The 23,295-nt window shown below is 36.5% G+C and overlaps 2 protein-coding genes across 6 annotated transcripts in view; one reads left to right on the top strand and one right to left on the bottom strand.

Annotated features, from left to right (window-relative positions):
* The window catches only part of PSMA8 (proteasome 20S subunit alpha 8), a 123,212-nt gene that overhangs the window by 53,314 nt on the left and 46,603 nt on the right, over positions 1-23,295 (bottom strand). The window lies entirely within an intron of this gene.
* The window catches only part of SS18 (SS18 subunit of BAF chromatin remodeling complex), an 80,564-nt gene continuing 62,260 nt past the window's right edge, over positions 4,992-23,295 (top strand). For 2 of the 5 annotated variants that reach the window (XM_077900314.1, XM_077900312.1), the window contains exons 1-3: positions 5,490-5,645; positions 8,264-8,340; positions 16,890-16,974. In XM_077900314.1, the coding sequence (XP_077756440.1) occupies positions 5,577-5,645; positions 8,264-8,340; positions 16,890-16,974 (231 nt within the window). In that variant the 5' untranslated portion in view covers positions 5,490-5,576. Of the gene's footprint in view, positions 5,138-5,489; positions 5,646-8,263; positions 8,341-16,742; positions 16,780-16,889; positions 16,975-20,121; positions 20,220-23,295 lie in introns of those variants that run through there. The other 3 variants (XM_077900309.1, XM_077900311.1, XM_077900313.1) reach the window with 3 other exon arrangements.

The following is a 23,295-nucleotide window of genomic DNA, read 5'->3' as shown; positions in this document are numbered from 1 at the left end:
GATCATATAATAGGTGCATGCTTAACTTTATAATAATTACTAGTTGTTTTTCAGAGTTGTATCATTTGTACTCCCACTAGCAATATATGAATGTTCCTAGTTGTTCCACATACTTTCCAAAATGTGATGATGTCACTCTTTTTAGATTCTGGCTGTTTTAGTGGGTATGTGGTGGTGGTTTCTCAGTGTGGCTTTAATTTGCATTTCCACGATGATTAATGATGGAGAGCAACTTATTGTGTTTATTGGCCACTTGTATATGATCATTCTAAAATGCCTCTAAGTCTTCTGTTCATTTTGTTAATAGGGTTGTTTGTCTTGAGTTGTAAGGGTTCTTTATATTTTCTAGAGACAAATTCTTTCTTTTAATGTTTCATAAATTCATATATTTTATCCCAGATGATAGCTTCCCTTTTCATTTTCTTATATCTTTCAAGAGCAGAATTTTTAATTTTAATAAAAATGTATCAAATTTTTCTTTCATGCTTCTTGCCTTTTGTGTCATATCTAAGAAATAAATGCTTCACACAGGGTCATAAAGATTTTCTATTTGTTTTTCTGTAGAAGTTTTGTAGTTTTGCTTTTAAAATTTAGGTCTACAATCTATTTCAATTTAACACTTGTGTATATGTGAGGAAAAGGTCAAAGATAATTTTTAAAAACATGGGTATCAAGCTGTTCCAAAACAATTCTTTCTCCATTGAAGTATCTTGGCCATCTGTATTAGTTTCCTAGGGCTGCAGTAATCATCACAAACATGGTGGTTTAAAATAATAGAAATTTATTCTCTCACAATTCTGGTGGCCAGAAGGCTGAAATCATGATGTTTGCAGGATTGTACCATAATATTATGCTATTATTTTTCTTTTAAAGAAAATATATAACAAATATGATTGCTAGGTTACTTTAATATAAGAACAGTAGTTTGTAACATACGGAATAGGTATTCCATAGAATATTGACCAGTATTTTAGTACACATTGCCCAATTCAACCATAAATAATACTAGATAGGAAAAAAAAATTGTATTAGTTTTCTATTGCTGTTCTAACAAATCATGACCAATTTAATGGTTTAAAACAACAAATTCATTATCATCAAGTTTTAGGGGTCAGATGTCTAAGATGAACCCCTCTGGGCTATAATTAAAGTGTTAGCCGGCTGTGTTCCTTTTGGAGGCTCTAGGGGAGAATCTGCTTGCTTTCTCCATCTTCCACAGGCGGCAGCAGTATCATGCCATAAGGTGGAAGAACTGAGAATTCTAAACCTATGCATTTGTCATAGTAAGTTACGATTGAATATAGCTTCACATAGAAACTTTTTTTTAAAAAAGCAATACTTTCTTATAACATTATACCCCCAAATATATTTGATTCAGCCCCTCCTTAATTCATTCAATGTTTGATACTGTAAAAAGAGATAGAAATGCCCCAGATAGACTTTGTTATAGTCTACTTTGAATGAAGTGTTCTGGAGTATTGAAAATATAGTCTTCTGGGGGAGAATTGGGAAAGGTGATTTGTTTTTGCCTAGAATAATGATTATAGATAGTTGCTGTTCTCCTTATAGTTTTGAAGTCTGTGGAAGCCACAACTCAAAATGACTCACTAAATGCCATGGAGACAGTGAGTAGAAATATTTTGAAAGATACTACCTGAGGGGTTTTGCTCTGAGCCCAATTATGAGCAGACAGGCTTGTCTATGCCTCCCCAGGTATTCAAGGAATTTATGGCAGCACAGGGGCTTCAAATGCAAATTCAATAGTATGGATACTCTATTAATTATAAAACAATAAGTTTATTAATTATAAAACAATAAGTATTAAAAATGCATATAAAAGTAATCTCAATTATCTATTCATGTATATTTTTTGTGGATTAAGATAATATTTAATAATAATATTAAGATAATATTTAATAAATATTTAATTAATTACATATTAATAAATCAATAAATTATAATAAATATATATTTATATATAAAATAAATATATTTTAAAAAATATTATTATTATTATTTTTATTAATATTATTATTATATTTATTATTATAATATAATATAATATTATATTTATTAATATTATTTTTATTATTTTTTATTTTATTTTATTTTATATTATTTATTTTATTATTTTTATTATTTTTATTATTTTTATTAATATTATTAAAATATTTTAAAAAATAAAAATAAAAATATATTATATATAAATATATAATATAAATAATTAATAAATTAATAAATTAAATTTAATTAATTAATACATATTTAATATTTAATGATTATAGTTTTACAAAATATTGAGCATATTCCTGGAGCATCTTATCCATTTGGTGAAATACATTTAAGGAATACAAACAAATTCATGTAATACAAATTAAAAAATGGAAACATTTGAAAAATCAAATGTGGACAATTTCCTTACTTTTCTTGCATGTGTCTATATTCATTAGTGTAAATAACAGAATTGTTCATGCAGATTATTTTACTAATTCTAAATCATCGTGTATGCTCTTCTATTAGGATTATTCTAAAAAACCTTTCACCTTGTTATATGACCTCAATTCCTTCTTCAGATGTCTCAGTCCAAGATTAAATAATGGGATTGATTTTTTTGGTTGGGGAAATAGTTGTCTGGGTAGCTCATTTTTAAGTTCCTACAGTCATTTCTGAGACTTGGGTCAACTTCCCATCTTCATTCCCTGTTATCTCCCAAACTAAATGCTGAGTACTCTTTAATCTTTTTCTCCTAAATCTGCTTCCACTCAGTCTATACTTTGGAATTCCTCTCTCCCCAAACCTAATGGTCAAATGAGACAGGAAGGAAGCTTGAGAGTAACATAGGGTCCCTTTAAGGTGTCTTCTTTTATGGAGATCATTTTTATTCCTGGCTGGATCTTTACTCCAGTGCCCCCTTATTGATGTCCTGTGAGGGACACAGAAAATAATTTTTATGGCACACATGCCATCACAGAAAAGGCTGTGGTTATTCATGCCTATTACCCTGGGTCCTAACCTGCTACTCTGAAGGGATAAACACCTTGGGCTGACCTGTTACCTGTTTTCAGTTGATTTCTTTTCCTGCTGTTGGGGAGCTGTGATTTAGACAAAGAAGGTACTTATCTTTGGGTAACTCCTGGAATAAGATTCTCCTTGGCCTTTTTTCTTTTTTTAACTGGAATATAGAAATTTCAGACAACTATTCCCATTGGTTCATGTTGTTAAGATTTAGGTGCTATCTTCCAAGTAGACACAACTGGAACAGTAGGATTATGTTTCATTTTTCCTACTGAAATATTGCTCTTGACAATTAAGGCATTTTTTTAATTCTTAAAGATTTATTTTTTTGAGGGAGGGAGGGAAGAAGGGAGAGAGAGGGCACAGGAGCTGAGGCAGAGGGAGAGGGAGAGGGAGAAGCAGACGGAGAGGGAGAAGCAGACTCCCCTGCTGAGCAAGGAGCCCGACTCTGGGCCCATCCCAGGACCTTGGAATCATCTAAGCCAAAGGCAGATGCTTAGCCAACTGAGCCACCCAGGTGCCCCTAAAGATTTTATTTTTAAGTAATCTCTACACTCAATGTGGGGCTCATACTCACAAACCTGAGATCCAGTTGCATGCTCCACCCACTGAACCAGCCAGGTACCCCTTGATGTTTGTGTAAATATCAAGACATGATGATGTACATAAATGTTCAAAGCATTATTCATAATAGCTGAAAAGTAGAAACAACCCAAATATTCATCCACTGATGATTGTTTTCTTCATTGATGATTTTTTAAATGCGGTATCCATATGGTGAAATACTATTCAGCCATAAATCATGCTCAGTGAAGACACAGCCGGGTGTTGGACATACTATATTAATGGTGGACAAGACTAAGTTTCTGTTCTAAATTCAATAGTTGTTTTTCCAGTTTGAAGTGATTACCTTAAATCCAAATATAACAGTCCCCTCCCCCCCCCAAGGTTTAGGGTAGTAAAAGACAAGAATTCTAAGAACTACAGTTAGTAGGAGTATAAATTCTCTTCCCTTTATTCTTAGGATGGCTTGAGTCTTTTTTATCCTTTAGAGGTCAGTTTAACAGAGAAGGCTTCTCACCCTAACTCATGTTGAGTGCCTGTCGTTCTCTGTTCCTCGTTACCATCTAGTCTTTCTTGGAAGTTTACATATTTACATACTTGTTTCTAATCTGTCAGCCTTGTCAGAATATAAGCTCCATGAGAGCAGGTTCCATGTCCACCGTATGACCGCTATATCCCAGGTGCCTAGCACACAAAACTACCAACGTTTGCTTAATGAAACTTAGGGCCTCTCGTGAAGAGCATATATTTGAAACAAAAACTTTAAAATATGCATTTTTTCTTAGTTTTTTCCCCCAGTTTTATATGTAAATGAAAGAGTTGTTTTTGAGCCTCATTACCGTTGGGCGACGGCTACGTCTTACATAAACGTTTCCTTTGTGTTCTATGGAAGTCCACATTTACAGAATAATTACACCCCCAACCCCCGCCCCTCCCCAGGGCCAGTACCTTACCCACATTTGACCCGTGTTCCTGCCCTAGTTTGAGAGCTTTGGGATTTTTTTTTTTTTCCCCTCGCACTGATTTGAACCCTGGCAGCTTGGGCCTAATTTACAAAGCAATCAAGTCTGTAACTGTAAAAGGAAAACCGTGAGGGTGCTCGGTCTCAAAACTTAGTCCCGAAGCTCCTCGCCCGACGAATTCGGCGCGCGTCTGTGCCAGGGCTCTGCCCCACGCGGCGGCCGGCCGTGGGCGGCCTCGGGGACCGCGCGCAGCCGGCCTGCTCCGCTGGGGCCACGGCCACGCCGACTTTCCGACTGTTGGGCGCGCCCGTGCGCCTGCGAGGCTGCGGACTCGGAGGTGCGCCTCCGGGGCGTAGCCGGGCGGTTTGAACCAGCGAATCCGCGGCCGCCTACACCTTCCACCTCTGCTCCCCTCGGCAGGCGCGGCGCCGGGCGGCTCGAGCTCGCAGGTCCTGACCCGCTGCCGGGACAGCCCGGGCCGGCCCCTTCTTCCCGGGGGCGGGGGCCGCTGAGGATGAAGTTGACAGAACTGAATCGGGTCTCGAGCCGAGCGCCGAAGCGCAGGCGGAGGGCGGCTCAGCGCGCAGGAGAGGCAGGCAAGTGGCACCGCGCGAAAGGGGCGGGCCGGCTCGGGCGCTCGCATTTCCTGTGACAGGGTCTGCCCCAGCCTCTCCTTCTCCCGCGGCGGCGGGACCATTTCCTGAATCGCTGAAGCGGAGGGAGGACTGGGGCGCGGCCCTACCACTAGCTCCGACGGCGCGGGGGGGACGGCCCAGCGAGGGGCGGAGGGCGGGAGGTCGGCCGAGAGCCGGGCAGCGCCGCGGGGGCTGCGGCGCCGGGTCCCGCGCCGGCCCCCGACTGCGACGCGCCCGAGGAAGAGCTGGGGGCCGGGCCGGCCGGCTGCGCGGTCGGCGCCGGAGCATCCCCCCTCCCCGCGTTCCCGAGGTGGTTCGGCCCGAGAGGCCGGCGTCTCTCCCCCAGTTTGCCGTTCCCCCGGAGCGCTCGGGACTTGCCCGTAGTGGTGACGGCGGCAACATGTCCGTGGCGTTCGCAGCCCCGAGGCAGCGAGGCAAGGGGGAGATCACCCCCGCCGCGATTCAGAAGGTGAAGCCTCGCGGGGTCGGGGATGCCAGGCCCATCCCGCCCTCGGGGGCGCCGCCGGGGGCCGGCCCGGGAGTCGGCCGGGCGGGGGGCGGAGGCGGGCCTGCTGGGAGGCGGTCGCGTGTGGGAACCCGAGCCGCGGGCTGTGCCCGAGTGGGCGGCGGAAGGCGGCGAACCAGCCCCCCCACGGAGCCCTTGGCGCCTCTGGGCTCTCTCCTGCGGGCACAAAAGCCCAAGTAGCCGCCGCCGGATTTCTCCGGGGATGGGGCGGCGTTCGGGCGGCGGGGCGCGTGCGCCCGGCGGCGCCGACGGCCGCGCGGGGAAGGGCGGTGTGTGGGAGCCGGCGCCCCCCGCGGCCCCGCGCGCCGCTCCGGAGTTACTTCGGCGTCGCCCCGCCCCGCGCGCCGCGGCCGCCGCCGCTGCCGCACACCCGACCTCGCGTCGCGGGAGGCCGAGGGGAAGTCGCAGCGTGGGTCGCCGCCCTCCGCCGCCCCCCGCCGCCCCCCGCCGCCCCCCGCCGCGCGCTCCCGCCGCCTTGGGGAGCTCCCGGGAGAACTCGGGGGGACGCCGCAGGCGCCTGAGGGGCGGGCGAAGGAGGCCCCTGTGGACTCGGGGGTCCCCTCCGACGTCCTCGTCCCTTCCGGCTTCACCCCCTAGCCGTGTGCATCTGCGGCAGGTCCGCTCTGAGCGCCTGCGCCGGGTGCTGAGCCTGCAGTGGTGACCGCGGTCTAGCCCCGGAGACCACCCGGCCGTCGTGACCTGGAACGCAGTGGTGCTCCCTGCACGGGGGAGGGGGGTGCTGCCTCGGTCGCTGCTCCGCTGCCTGCCAGCTAGGGACACAAACAAAGCTGCTTTATTGTCCGCTGTCCCTTGTTGCCGATGAGCAAGACAGTAATCTGAATTTTAGTCAACCAGACTTTGAAAAGTTACTTGGTAAATTCGGCAGTTTACCTTAGGTATCGCGGTTCTGTTGTATCCATTGGGATGAAGATGAAAACCGAAGAAAAGTCCACTTTTTCGTACCCCTCAGGCACCGTTGTATGCCGGCAGATTATGTTAACGGGCTTCTGTTGACTGTCACCTTCTTTCTCGCGTGGCATTTGACATTTGCCCAACTGTTGCTTTATTTATTTATTTATTTATTTATTTGAACAAACCGGCCTGTCAGTGCCTGGAAGTGGCGGTAGTTTCATAGAGTGCGTTGGGCTAAGTCTGCAGCCTGGCAAACAGCTCCAAGTACATGCACGAAAGACATGTTTTTGGAGGGATTCATTTTTTTTTTTTTTTTTTTTTAATTTTGGACCGTAGAAGAGTCCTAAGGCTGGTTGGTTGGTTTTCAAAGAGTTTTTCTTGCATACATGTTAAGATATTTACTACCAGTGATTACTCAGGAGATGCAGATCAATTAGTTTTCATTCTGAAATGAGAAGAGAAAACGGATTCTAAATTAAGTGCCTTACTTTACAATGTGAGAGATTGATGTTAGAAATGAGACATATTCTCCAGTGAAGTTTGTTAGGTTGAGTATTCAACTGAAGAGATTATGTTGTGAAATCATTAGATTGGACTAATGGATTTTAAAGACTTTTTTTTTTCTTTTTTGGCATCCGATGATTCTGTTTAGGAAATAACTGCACTTTTTGGAAGAGCATGTCAATATATATTTTTTTTTCTAGCAAGTGAATATTGTGATTCTTATGTGGGAAGAAAGTCACAAGATTCAGTGGATTTTTGTTTTTGATTAAAAGAGCTACATTAAGTTATTGAAGTAGAGTGATTATTGTATTATACTTTATGTTTATCGAGTCTTGGAAATGTAGGACAAGTTCAGGAGGAACATCTACTCCTGTCACTTGACCTTAAGATAAATCTGAGTCTTTAAAATCGTAAGTGATTTGCATAGGATTGTGAGGCTGGCACTAAAACTAACTGGTCTTTTCATTACTATGTCAGTACTTTCCTCAGTGCACCCTTACTTAGATGAATTATTTAATCCTTTAAGCCAATACTGCTTTGAATTGTTATAAGACAGTAGAATGATAAGTTGATATGCTTTTTGTTTTTAAACTCTTGGGACAACTTAATTTATAAGGTAAGCTTGTAAAGTCTGTAACGAATACATATTCATAGAAATTATCGTATTTGATTATTCCGTATTTGGTATATGAACCACAGAACCATACTGTATAACACTTGGAAACTAGCCAGCTATCTCCTCAAGCTTTATGGGCTTATATTTTCATGTATTCATTGTGGATAAGGACAAAATGTTTCTTTACTCCTGCAGAGCATAAGAATGACACAAAGTTAGCTTTGACCCTTACCTTTTAGTCTTAACAGGCTAAATCTTATATTACAAGTAGCAGAAGTAATAAAATGTTTGAATACAAAAGAAACTCGTTTAGGGCTTCAGGTAATAATTTAAGGGGAGAATAATTGGAATATAGTTCTTTGAAAATTACTGATTAAACATATCATTCCGGGGGTGTAGAATAAGACTTAAAAGAACTGAATAGATTCAGTTCCTTTATGAATAAACATTTCTAGAAATCTGAAGGATTTAAAAAAAAATTTATGTGATGCACTACGTTTATAATAAACTTTTTCTAATTTTATTTCAGATGTTGGATGAAAATAACCATCTTATTCAGTGTATAATGGACTATCAGAATAAAGGAAAGACCTCAGAGTGTTCTCAGTAAGAATGATATGAAAACATTTTTTGTATTCATTTTTTTGTGTTGGTTAATTTTTTACTTTTCTTTTTAATAACAGCTTTATTTAGATATGATTCACGTGTCGTACAATTCACTCATTTTAAGGTTACAATTTAAAGCTTTTGGTATAGAGTCGTGTCATCATCACTGCAGTCCGTTTTAGAACACTTTGATCATCTCCACCCTATGCCCATTAGCAGTAACTTTCCATTCCCACATCCTAATCCCTCACCCTCTGACGGCTGCTAATCTGCTTTCAGTCTGTGTAGACTGGTCTATTATGGTCATGTCATATAAATGGCTTCATACAATATGTGGTCGTCTTTGAGTTCTTTTCCTTAGGATAATATTTTCCAGGATTCATCAGTGTTGAAGCATGTATCAATACTTCCTTTCTGTTGCTGAATAATTTTTCATCGTATGGTTGTACCATGTTTTATTTATCCATCAGTAATAGACATTTGTGTTTTCATTTCTTGGCTATTATGAATACTTCTATGAACATTAATGTACACTTTTTTGTGTGACTTTTCCTGATTTTTACAAAAGAAAAATTTGTTCTTTGGGATGCAGTGGATTTTTTTCTTTTTCTTTTTTTTTGGTCTTTTAAATACTTACCCTGCATTGTAAAATAATGACTTCAAATTTGTGGGTAGTCTGATCTGTGGAAAAGTTAGCTCTTCACACATATAGGATATTTAGTGAACATCCGTATATGTAGTTGAGAAAGCAAAGCTTATATCTTTTTTTTTTTAATTATTTTTATTTATTTATTTATGATAGTCACAGAGAGAGAGAGAGAGAGGCAGAGACATAGGCAGAGGGCGAAGCAGGCTCCATGCACCGGGAGCCCGACGTGGGATTCGATCCCGGGTCTCCAGGATCGCGCCCTGGGCCAAAGGCAGGCGCCAAACCACTGCGCCACCCAGGGATCCCCGCAAAGCTTATATCTAATAAATAGAGAATGGTTATCATTCATAAGAACCAAACTTGTAATTTTAGTGATGTGTCAGAAGTAAATGGTATCTTTAATAGAATCCAACGTAGTGGAACAAGTTGAATGTTTTATCGAAAGTCCCTAGAATAGCGCTGTCGAGTAGAAATATATTGCAAGCCACATATGTAATTTTACATTTGCTGGTAGACACATTAAATAAGTAAAAGGAGACAGGAGAAACTAATTTTAATAATATATTTTACTTAAGCCATTATTTCCAAAAAGTATCACTTTAGTACATAATCAGTATAAATATATTAATGAGACTGTTTATATTCTTTTGTTTCATACCTAGTCTTTGGAATCTCTTGCGAATCTTGCTCTAATAACACATCATTTTGAACTAGCCACATCCTGTGCTACCAAGTGGCAACTTTACTGGACAGTACAGCTCTAAAATCTTTTATTCCCACCATTGTTTTGTAACATATCTGTCTTTACTAGAGATCTCACGGGTCTCTCAAGTAGATTATCCCAGCAGCCCAGAGTCTTGCCTCTGCATGTGCTTTCCTGCTGGGCTGAACTTTTGCTATCACTTGATTCCCCTTTATCTAATTTCGAGTCTCTCTTTGTTACTTGGTCGTTTTCCTTGTTGTTTTCATATCATTTTTGAAATGAAAAAGTCATGTAGGGTCATTATAAAAAGAAAATCATAACGTATAAAAGTTGGTAGAGAGAAAAGCAAGTCATGTTTTACCTTCCACTCATATGCTTCTCCCCTCTCCATAGGGGTAACCACTTTTAATTGTTCAGTACCTATCCTTCTAAACATTTTTTTTGTGCATTTGCACACAATGACATTCATATCATATGAATAAATCATATCATTTATTTATGTATTTATTTTTAACAGATTTTTTTTTAAGATCTTATTTATTTATTCATGGGAGACACACAGAGAGAGAGAGAGAGAGAGAGGCAGAGACACAGGCAGAGGGAGAAGCAGGCTCCCTGCAGGGAGCTCGATGTGGGACTCGATCCTGGGACTCCAGGATCATGCCCTGGGCTGAAGGCAGGCACTAAACCTCTGAGCCACTCAGGGATCCGGTATAACTATATAAATACATTTAGGTAAATGTTTTGTTTTTTAATAGGTTAGAATTTTATAAATGGGATGTCTGGGTCAAAGATCATGCAGATTGCCAAATTACCTCGCAAAAAGGTTATATTGGTTTTGTTTCTTCCAGTCAGATTTCAGAGCCTTGGTTTTCAGCATCCTCTGCCAGCATTGGAGATTAGTAGTCTTTCAAAAATTTTTGCATATCTGGTTGGTGAAAAGTGGTATCTTTTCTAAAACTTTTTATTTTGAAATAATTTCACTCTTGAGAAAAGTCTTAAAGAAAGTAGAAGGGATGCCAGCTGTTGAGCATCTGTCTTGGGCTCAGGGTGTGATCCCAGGATCTGGGATTGAGTCCCACATCGGGCTCCCTGCGAGGAGCCTGCTTCTCCCGCTGCCTTTGTCTCTGCCTCTCTCTCTATGTGTCTTTTATGAATAAATAAATCTTAAAAAAAAAGGATAAGAAATTCCTGTATGCCTTAATTTTCATTTTCTTCCCGATATCATTCATATCTTCTCCATATTGTTTCACAGAGACATTTGATAATAGGTTGCACATGACTTTATCTTACGTTCAATTACCTGTGTGTATTTCATAAAATCAGACATAACTTCTTAAATAATCAGTATAATTGTTAGAATTAAGAATAGAATTATCTTCAGACCTCTTTAAAATTTTGCTACTTGTCCCATTAATGTACTTTTTTCAGGTTTAGGGTCCTGTGCAGGATCAGATGTTGCATTTAATTGTCACATGCCTTGATTATACCTTTGATCTGAAACCATTCTTCAGTCTGTTATCTTTCACGTTGTTGATGTTGAAGAATACATAGCGTTTATTTTGTGGAATGTCCCTCATTTTGGCTTTGACTGGTATTTCTCCTTGATTAGATTATGTTATGCACTTTTGGCAGGAGCATCACAAATAAATGGTGTTGTGTCCTTCTTGGTGCATTCTCAAATAGCTGTATGATAGTGATTTGTCCTAGTATTTGTGAGAATCTTAATCAGTTACGGTGAGACCTGCCAGTTTATCAACTGTAAAGTTATTATTTTTCTCTTTTTAATTCATATGTATCTTCTTAGGCAAATACCTTGAGACATATACATAATGTTTCTCCTTGTCCTTTAAAAAAATATTTATTTTTTAATTTCAATTTTTATTATTTTTAAAAGATTTTATTTATTCATGAGAGACACACACAGAGAGAGAGAGAGAGAGAGAGAGAGAGGCAGATGGAGAAGCAGGCTCCACACAGGAAGCCTGACGTGGGACTCGATCCCAGGTCTCCAGGATCATGCCCTAGGCTGAAGGCGGCGCTAAACCGCTGAGCCACCCGGGCTGCCCCTCTTGTACTTTTTTTTTTAAGCATTTATTTAAGTATTCACCATCCAATGATCCTTGATTGAAACTCTTATTACTATGGTGGTTGCCAAATGGTGACTAAATCAGTCATTCCTTCTACATTTATTTGAAATCCTACTTTAAGGAAAACATTTCTCATTCTCTGCCCCCATTCACTCATTCATTTATTTATATCTGAATGGATTTATGGATTCTTACTATAATTCTTTAAGTTATAATGTTATCCTATTTTCTTTTTAAGTTGTCCCTAATGTTGGCCACTGGAGCCCCTCAAGCTGGCTTTTTGATTTGTATTCATTATTTTTTGAGCATTTTTAAAAAATTTTCTTGCACTACAAAATATTCTAGGCTTATCTTGTTCTTTTTCCTGTCCCATTTTGGAATTGCCTATTTCTCCAAGCCCTGGTTCTTTTTAGAGAATGATATTTAGAAACTTAGGTCTGAGTATTTTATTTTCTAGTCACTTGTACATTTTGCATCTTATATGACAATTTCCACTACTTTTATGTGTATTGTTTCTTCAGTGAGTCATGTCTGTTTATATTTCAAAATATTCTCTAAAAATTAATTAATTAGCTGATCTATTCCTTAGTTTAACTATGGATAATCATCAGTGGTAAGGAGATCACTGCCTCGAATTGGCCATGGGATGATAAAAGTCGACAGGCTCTGATTAGGATACTTATTTTCACCTGTGGCTTTTTCAACTGTCAGAGGATTTTGTGGCATAGGACTGGTTCAGTTTCTTAAAGGACCCAGTAGTGCATGGCTTGGATAGAAAGTGTTCAGATCTAGAATGAGCCTTTCCAACTTGAGTCAGAAGAAGTTTGTATTGCTTTATTCTTTATATTCTTAGCTTTTTTTGTGTATATATGATCATTTCTTCCTTCTGCATATTGGAATAGACCTCATTTTCTCACATATTTGGTGCAGATGGGGCTTACATTGATTTAGATATAGTCTTATATTTTGCTCTTCCTGACGGATTTAATTTCATTTTTAGAGTTCTTTAGATACTCTTTCTTTATCAAGTTGTTTGTGAGTAAAGAGAAAAAAATTCCTCCTCTCAACCTTAAATGTTTTCATTTCTTGCATTAGGAGAAAGCAAAGGAAAATGAAGAGGAACAGTAAACGACAGGCATCTAGGAACTGATAGTTCAATTTTAATTAAACAATTCCTTAAGATGTGATAACTTTGCTTGGAACAGTTATTTGATGTAAAATAACTATTTTTTATGAAAGTATTATATGAATTATAGAAAATTTAAAGACACAGGTAACATAAAAATTACATAACAAACACTGTATCTCACCATCTAAAGATTTTTCACTGGTAACATCTACATACATGTGCACACATTCCTTTTATGTTCAATAAAAGTAAATCACTTGTGGAGCTCTTATGCAAAAACCCTATTCCTTTTTAAATTCTGATAACATATGTGTGAGAATGTACTATTGCTCTGTTATAGTTTCTGGGTATTTTCTAAAATAACATATTTACTTAAATCAGACTTTATTTTTGTATTTCATTATAAGTACTTCAGGGTGTCCTAGAAGTGATTTTCATGGAAAAAAATTGTATTAATCATTATATAGAAGAATGTAGTTTTAAATATCTAGTTAGGAAGATGACTTTTATTCTTTAAATTTTATTTCTGTTGTCTTATAAATCTAATCTTCACAGCTTCTTGGTAAAGGTTTTTTGTTAAAAATGAGATCTGACTTTTTCAGATTCATTTTTTAATTATATGCATAAGTTTAACAGTGGATATTTTACCTTACTCCAGATAATTGATGTAGTGGTTCTTAGTGGAATCTTTGGGAAGTGGAACTGACCCTCATTTAATATGTTGATAATTATGGGTGTTTTGGAATATCTGCCACTATTTATTAGGAAGTTACCATCATCATACAATGTTAAATATGTTTATATTTACCCTTGTTATTTATACTCCGTTTTCTTAATACAGACTGTTTTAGAGCTAATAAACATACATTAAAAAAACTAAATTGCTTCAGTGATAAATGTAATAGTATATACAGAGTAAATTTTCAGAGGAAAATGTTTAATATTTATAGAAGAATCTACTTTTTATTATTTCAGTAGAGTCCACTAAAGCCAGATTCTTCTGGAATGTTTGCTTATTGCTTTGTAGGTGATGTATACACAAACTTGTAAAAGAATATGAGTATATACTACTTTTTCAATAACTTTCATCTTTGGGTCTTAAATGATCTTAGAAAAAGCTTATTTTGATGAATGCTGTAGAAATAATGCAGTTTACAAGAAAGAAAACCTACTGAAGTTAGATAAGATACCTTATATTAGGTAAAATATTCGGGGCTCTTGGTGCAATTGGAGTAATTTGAATGGGTTTTTGGATTATATATTACTGTATTGATCTTAATTTTTTGTACAGTGGTTGCATATGGGAATTTCCTTGTTTTTGGGAAATCAACACTGAAGTGTTAGAAGTAGTGGAGTAATATGTCTGTAATGACTCTCACAAGGTTTTTTAAAAAAAGCTGTTCTGAGTATGTGTATGTGTGCTTGCATGTGTGTACATATTGGTGTGTATGTTTACAAATGGAGTAAGACAAATGTGAAATGCCGGGGATCCCTGGGTGGCTCAGCAGTTTAGCGCAGCCTTCAGCCCAGGGCATGATCCTGGGTACCAGGGATCGAGTTCTGCATCGGACTTTCTGCGTGGAGCCTGCTTCTCCCTCTGCCTGTGTCTCTGCCTCTCTCTCTGGAATAAATAAATAAAATATTTTTTAAAAATGTGAAATGCCAAGGATTGGGGAGGGTGAGGGAAAGATACTTGGGAATTCTTTATACTGTTCTTAAAACTGTAAGTTCAAGATTATTTCAAAAATAAAAGTTAAAAAGATTTAGTTTGGGGAAATGTCCTAAAACTGAAGTACTCCATAAAAGATGCTGTATTTATAGATATTTAGAACTACAAGGGACTTTGGAGATCTATTTTTAACTCCCATTATTTTACAAAGGAGGCCTTAGGAGCATGGCAGATTAGATTTAACAGTATTTTAAGATGGACTTGTTAAGTACTAATCAGCATGACTAAAATTTTTTCTTAAAGGGTCATGAGGAAGCCATAGTCTCTTAGTAAGGTTTGTTATTTTTATTTGTGCAGGGTGGTCAGCAAATTTCATATCTGAATACTTTAAAGCCATATTCTCAGAAAAGACACTTAAAGGAGTAGACTTTGAAGTGAATTTTATGTTCTAATTAAAAATGGCTAAATAGTTTTAAAAAATGGCAAGATTTTGGAACCCTATACCTTAAATTCCATTCAGGATCTTCACAGAATAATGAAATGGTTCCAGCTAGTGGTGCCTGTTAGCGCTGTTTTAAGAATTTTGACAACATAATTAACCATTATGAATAATTCAGTACAATACAGTAACTCCTGGTCCTCTTTTGTCTGAGGATCACTGTAACAAACATTATATCATGTTTAATTGAGCAACATAGTGTAATACGTGAGGAGAAGCATTAAGATTCTAAACTTGTTTTTTAACAACAAAGTCATAAAAGGAAACAAACACTTTGGGAAGTATTGGTTATGTCTGTTACCTTGATTGGGGTGATGGTGTCACAGGTGTTTGCATATGTCCAAACTCATCAAATTGGACAAGTTAAATATGTGTCGTTCTTTTTTTATATTGGTTATACCTCAATAAATCTGTAAAAAATAAAAAATGAGCATAAACTTGTTAGGAAAATCAAGGGTCAGTGAGAAGTTGTTTTTCCTCTAATAAGAAAAAAGTAGTGAAACCAGTTCTAATAGAAAAAAATAATGCTGCAAAAGATTTCCTAGGATTCCTTATGTGATGTATAGATAATGATTTTATATGTGATCTGTATTATTATTTAAATATTTTATTTATTTATTCATGAAAGACACAGAGAGGGAGAAAGGCAGAGACATAGGCAGAGGGAGAAGCAGGCTACATGCAGAAAGCCCAATGTGGGACTCGGTCCTGGGACTCCGGGATCACGTCCTGAGCCAAAGGCAGACGCTCAACTACTGAGCCACCCAGGCATCCCTGAGATCTGTTTTAGAAGACTTTATTTAGCTGAATAAAATTCTTTTATCTTATTTTCATTATTTTAATTTGTGTATAATGTTCCTAGGTAAACAAAATTCTAAAACAGCCTAACAATTTAGTATAGGATTTGTAAGTTTTTATTTGGAGGGTTTACAAACATTAGTAACTGAATCACTACCAATTTGCAGAGTTAGCAAAACTAATTCATAAGATTACAATGAGCATGTTTAGCCACTTTGTTGCAGTAGTGAGAATTTGCTTTGTTTTATAAAGTTAATTCTTAATGGTATTAGTGTCCAGTTATTTTGTCTCATATTACATATATATGTCTCTCTCTCTCTATATATATATATATGTTATTTGTAAGTAAACATGTCTATTATCTTCTTTAATGCTGAGCCCTAACAGATGGGCAGCATAACTGTAGCAGGCATAAATTGTTGGTCACTGCTGCCAGAGAAAGAAAAAGTTTATGTGATTTCTGCCTCCTTCCTGACATTTTCTGTTAGGGTTTGAGGGTTTTGGCAATATGAAATTGGCGGGGGGAGGGGGGGGGGGAAGAGGAGTAGCATGTCCGTTTTGTTGAATTCCTTCATTCTGGGTCTCTTTTTGGAAAGCATATGTGCAGTGTATAGAGCTGGTACATATCTCAGTTATTCCATTTCCTGAGCTGCGCAAATATTGTACATGTTACTAACTTTTCAAAACCTCACTTGTCTCATCTGTAAAATGAAGAAAGTAAGAACTTTTACCTCAGTGTGGGTTTGAGAATTGACTGAAACATATGAGTATATATAAAACAACTATAACAATATCTAGCACATGGTAAACTCTTTATGTGTATTATTATCTTTGAATGTATTTATTATTTGGAATTATTTTGCAGAGGAACTAGGAAAAATTGAAGTGCTATTGATGTTCAGGTAACATAAATCTTTTATTAAACTTGGGAAATAACTAGAATGCTAATTTGTATTGAAGCAGATAGGAAGAAAATTATTTTTAAATATTGATATTTGTTTTGTTTTAATAGGTATCAGCAGATGTTGCATACGAACTTGGTCTACCTTGCTACAATAGCAGATTCTAATCAAAATATGCAGTCTCTTTTACCAGCAGTAAGTACCTTTAAAATAGTATAAAGTAGACAAAATCTTTTAGACTTATGTACAGGATAACACATTTTTGTTTAGTGATTTTTAAGTTTTGTTTAGTAAATTCTGCCCTTTGCGAACATAAGGGTATTCTATGTGATCTAAAAGCTTCATTGTTTTGCCTTCATATTGAATTTGAGTTAATTCACCTAGAATTGATTCCCTCCCTGAAGAAGTTATATCCATCCATCCATTTACCCACATACCCACCCACCTGCCTACCTACTTACTTAATTATTTTCATCTATAATTGCAGATATAATTTATGAGTAAGTCTATAGTATTTCAAAGCAAAACCCAGGCATCATATACTTTCCTTGGCAAGTACTTCAGTATGCATCTCTAGCAGAGAAGAAGCATTATTCCACCCAAAAGATTAACCAGAATTTCTTAATGTTTTATAATACCCAGGCTATCTTCGGTTTTCATTGATTATCTTAAGAGCACCCAAATGTTTTTTTTTTTTGTTTTTATTTTATTTTATTTTATTTTATTTTATTTTATTTTATTTTATTTTATTTATTCATGAGAGACACAGAGAGACAGAGAGACAGAGACAGAGAGACAGAGATAACAGGCAGAGGGGAAAGCAGGCTCCATGCAGGGAGCCTGATGTGGGACTCGATCCCAGGCCCCCAGGATCACACCCCGGGCTGAAGGCAGCACTAAACTGCTGGGCCACCAGGGCTGCCCACACCCAAATGTTTAAACGATTGTTTGCTGCAGAATCCAGACAAGATCCACATGTTGCATTGGTTGATACATGTCTTAAGTTTCTTTTAATCTATATCAGTTTATCTTTTTTATTCTCTGTTTATTTGTTGAAGAAACTGGGTCATATTTATAGAGTTTCTCACATTCTAGATTTGGCTAATTGTATCCTCATGGTCCTTTAATGTGTTCTTCCATTTCATCTCTTATTTCCTATAAACTGGTAATTAGGTAGAGAGGCTTGATTAGGGTTAGGTTTTGTGTTTTGTGTTAAGAATATTTCATTGAGGGGCACCTGGGTGGCTCAGTCAATTAAATGTCTGACTCTTGATCTCAGTTCAGATATTGATCTCATGGTCATGAATTTAAGCCTTGAGTTGAACTGCACTTGTCTATTGTATCACATCAGGAGGAACATTTTGGTTGTTCCATTTTTAGTAATGTTAAGATGGGATGGGACCTCTGGTTCCATTTTTAGTAATGTTAAGATGGGATAGAATGTCTGGCTGGCTCAGTCAGTAGAACATGTGACTCTTGATCCCAGGGACATGAGTTCAAGCTCCAGTTTGGGGCGTGAAGTCTATTTAAAAAAAAAAAAAAAAAAAAGATGGATCCATGGGTACAGTTGATACTGGCCTGATGAATCTATTACAAAGTTCCCCATCAACCTTTGACTTAATGGTTTTAGCAGTCATTAATGCTTGTTGATCAGATCTATTATTTCACATTGAGATCATGATGAATTTCTAATTTTACAGTTCCTCCTGCATTTATTAGCTGTACTTCTTTTAAAAAAGAAAAACTTCTTTCCTCAAGTATTTGGTTATTCTGAGATAGAGAGTCCCTATATGAGAATCATGATTAAAGATTGGTTTCTATCCTCTTAATCAGTTTTCAAAATAACAAGCTGGCCCCTAGCAATCTGACCAGTGATATTTTTTTTATTGTCATCTAAACATTCACGTTTTTATATTTTTAATGTGTGTAAGTCCATTGCATCATTCTTTTTGATACTTCAGGTTGTCTCCTCTTTGGTCAGTGAGAGGCTGTTCATTTGGCTGCTGTGTCCATCTGACATGATTCAAGTATTATTGTATAGCTTCTATTCTTTCAGGATTTGAGAGAGCTGTGACTATATTTTCTGCCCCGGAACTATTCTGCCTCAGCTATTTTTTCAAGCAGCGCTTTTTTCACTGTGAATTGATACCTAGAGACCCCAATTTGGATGTTTGGGGCATTCATTATTACTGGGTTTTCTTTGTTTTTTTGGTATTTTTGGTGAATAGAACTAGTAAACATGTTTTTTAGAAAAAGAAATAACATGTTGAATTAGTGATATTTCCCTTCAGGAATTAGCTTTGATTTTATATATTATTTCTTGTCTTATTCTAAGAATCTTGGTACCTTAATGGCATTATCATGTTAATTTATTTGCTTTATACATGTATAAAGTAATTTCAATTTAACAATACCAAGATTGCCACTAATAAGATGATGTTTGTCTTTAGGGTATATCCCACTGGGAATATATATATATAATCAATACATTTCTTTTTGAATCTGAAATAATTCATGTGATTATTACTATGAACTTGATTACTAGCTAGGTGGAATTTGTTTTTGTGAATGGTGTGAGAAGTGGGTTCAATTTCATTTGTTTACGTACGGGTAGATTTCTGTCCCAGCATTATTATCTATTGGAAAAACAAAACAATGACTTTTCTCTATTTTGTCAGGCCACCCATATGTGTGGTTCTCTGTCTGATCTCTATTCTGTCCCATTGGTCTGTTTTTATAAATTCCACTATCTTGTCACACTTGTCATAGTCTTCTAAATCTTGATGTATGTTAGAGAAGTTCTTTACTACTTAATGTTTTTCAAGAATATCTTGGCTATTAGTCCTTTGCATTTCCATATATGCTTAAAAACCAGCATGCCCAACACAATCCTGTTGTGATTTTCATTGAGATTCTTTGACTAAATTAATTTGGGGAGAATTTATATCTTCACAATATTGAGTCTGTCAAATCATGATCATTGCATATATTTTCATTTTTTTAATCCTGTAAATATCTTTCAATGAAGTTTTATGATTTTCCCTGCAGAGGATTTGCGCATCTCCCAATGGATTCACTGTTAGGCACTTCATATTTTTTGAGGCTATTTTAAGAGTCTTGATTTTTTAAGTTTTATTTTCTAACTGCATTTGCTATTTACATGGAAATGCGCAATTGATACTGAGTTTCACAGTCTTGTTCAACTCTTATTTCTAACAATTTTTCTGTAGATACCTTCTATTTTCTGTATTCACGAACATATTTGTGAATAATGAGTTTTGTTTCTTTCTTGCCAATCCTTACATCTTTTATTTCTTTCTCTTGCCTTACTTTTCTGGCTAGGACCTCCACTACATTCCTGAATAGAAGTGGTGATAGAGGACAACTTTATCTTGTTCCTGATCACAAAGGGAAAGCTTTCACTCTTTGACCATTAATAAGTATGATGTTTGCTGGAGTTTTTTGTAGATGCCTTTTATCAGATTAAGGAAGTTCCCTTCTGTTTCTGTTGTGCTAAGTAAGAGTTTATATCTTGAATGGATGTTAAATTTTATTAAATACTTTTATTGCATTTAATGAGATGATCATAATTTTTCTTTTAATCTGTTAATGTGGCGAATTACATTGATTTACTTTTTAATGTGCAATCAATCTTGCATTCTTGTAATTAACCTTTTTCATGGCCCACTTGGTCATGATCTTTGGTTTGGTTTGGTTTGGTTTGGTCATGGTCTTTAAAAAAATTGATGTATTCAGTTTGTTAAAATTTTGATCACAATTTTTATGTCTTTGTTCTTGAGTGTAATTGACCTTTAATTTTCCTTTTTTATAATGCATTTGTCGGGGTTTTATTTTGAGGTTATTTTGGTTTTATAAAATGAATTGGAGAATGTTCCTACTTTTTCTTATCTGGAATAATTTGTATGATAGAGCTATTGTTCTTAAATGATTGGTGTACTTCTCTAGAAAAGCCATGTGAGTCTGGAGTTTTCTTTGTGGGAAGGCTTTTGTTTACTAACTCAATTTCTTTATTGGTCTTTGGACAATTTAAAACATATATTTTGTGAGTTGCCTATTTTGGTAAATTGTGCTTTTTAGCATTTACTAAATTTTCAAATTTATTGCCGTATAGTTCATGAAATAATCTTGTCTTTCTAATGTCCTCAGCATCTATGGTGATATTTTCTTTTTTATTTTTTAACATAGTTTATTTGTGCCTTCTCTTTTAAAATGTTTTGATATTCTTGCCAGTTGTTTATCTTTTTTTTGTCTTTTCAAGGAATCAATTTTTGACTTTTATTTTTGCTGTGACAGCATTTCTCAAACTTCTTGTTCTCAGAACCCCATTATACTTAAAAATTACTGAGGACTCTGAAGAACTTTATATGGGTTATATATATATTGATATATTTGTAAATTTTCCTCAGTTTTTAAATTAAGACTGAGAAAGTTTTTAAAGTGTTTATCAGCTCATTTAGAATGAACAATAATGAACCCATTACATGTTAATGTAAATAATGTTCTTTAAAGGAAAAATAACTCTTTTAGAACAAGTTTAAGTAGGAAAGGAGTAGCATTGTTTAATAATTTAGCACATTTCATTTAAATGTCTGACTTAAAACAGGTATATTCTCTTATGTTTCTGAATTCAATCTGGTATAAAATGTCTTGGTTGAAATAGAAAAATATCCTTTTTCACTCAGATATGGAATTGGAAAAGGGAAAACTATTTTAATAGCGTTTTCATATTGTACAATAATCTTCTTTGATAGTACAGAGGATTTCAACAAGTGTTTCTAAAGGTTTTTTGCGATACGGAATCTGAAACAATATCAATAGATTTTTCTTATTCTGGTATATTAGAGTTCATTGGTCTGTCCTGCATTTTGGATGGATCTTCTATCATGTATAATTTTGTAACATGCTTTGGTCATTTGGAAAATAGAAGTGCATTGAGTTATGTACATCTAAATATTTACGTATTTCATTATATGATACCAAAAACCACATTTGTTTAAATCACCACCAGTCTCATCAGAAGTTAAGTATTGGGATGCTGTCAAACTCAAGATTGTAGATAGAAGTTTGCCAAATTCCCAATTCTTGCTTGAAAAGTCAAACTTAATCATTGGCAAGAAATGCTGTCAGTTATTTTCCAGGCTTAATGTGTTAATTTTTGAGCAAATGTCTGCCAGAAACCCAAGCCTGGGTAAGTCTAGTTTGTCTAGCAGTAGTTCTTTGAATTAAAAATGGAGTTCCATAAAAACTGTATGGATCAGCAAGCAACTCAGTCACAGAGTGCTTTTATCTTACTTTGATTTGCAACAGATACGTTTATTACTTTCTTATTTTGTCCCAGAATATTTAACTGACATAGAGAATTTAATAAATGAGTAATTTTTACTGTTTCATCAAGGACGTTCTTAAGTGAAGTGACTTTTTTTTTTAACTGCTAGTCTGGCAATCAATAAATAATACAGTGATTTACTGTAGAATTTGGTGCCTTCATTCATGCCAAAACTCTGGCAGTTAAACCCACTTTCTTACTTTTGCACCATTGTTTTAAATATCAACATGGCATAAAAGTATTGTTATGAAAATAGGTTGACATTTTGGACTCTGAAAGAGTCTTGAGAACTGAGAACCATGTTTTGTGAACTACTGCTCTTTTGTGTGTTTTTGAGTGTGATTAATTTCTGATCTTGTCTTTTTATTATTTCCTTTTACTTTTATTGTATTTTGCTGTTCTTTTTCTGAGTTTTGAGATGAATGCCTACTTTATCAGTTTTCATTCAATGCTAATATATACATTTAAAGGCATAAATTTCCCATTAGTCATAGTTCTATATTTATATTTGTTCAGTTCCAAATATTTTCTAATTTCCAGTGTTATTTCTTCTTTATACATGGGTTGACAAACATACTTTCTAGTTTTCAAACATATGGAAATTTTTTCATTTTCTTTTTATTAATGATTTCTAACATTATTGCATGTAGTTACATAACATTTTCTATGATTCAGTTCTCTGGAATTCTTTGAGGTTTGTTTTATGTTGAAGCATATGGTCAGTCTTTACAGATGTTCTATGTGTACTTAAAGAGAATGTGTATTTAGCCCCTGAATGCCTGTATATGTTTATTGGGTCAAGTGTGGTCATCTTGTTTGAATCTTCTATAGCTTTACTATTTTTAACTTTTCTGATGCTTTGTTATGTCAGTTACTGAGAGATGTATGTTTAAAATGTATAATTGTGGATTATATCTTATTCTTATAACTCTTCCAAGTTTTTTCTTAATATGACATTTTGTGACATTGTTAGTAAGTGCATATATACTTTAGAACATTTACAGCTTTCTGGTTCTTTGTAACATTTGTCATTATGAAGTATTCCCCTCTTTATGTCTAATAATTGCATTTTGTCTTAATGTCTACTTATCTGATATTAGAATAGCTCAGTTGGTTTTCTTTAGTGTTTGCATGGTATATTCACCTTTCTATTTCCTTGTATTACAGGT

Source organism: Canis aureus, chromosome 6 (assembly GCF_053574225.1).
Source record: "Canis aureus isolate CA01 chromosome 6, VMU_Caureus_v.1.0, whole genome shotgun sequence".
In the NCBI taxonomy this organism is placed as follows: Eukaryota; Metazoa; Chordata; class Mammalia; order Carnivora; family Canidae; genus Canis; species Canis aureus.
The sequence above is the reverse complement of the archived record's forward strand: the minus strand, read 5'-3'. Positions and strand labels throughout refer to the sequence as shown.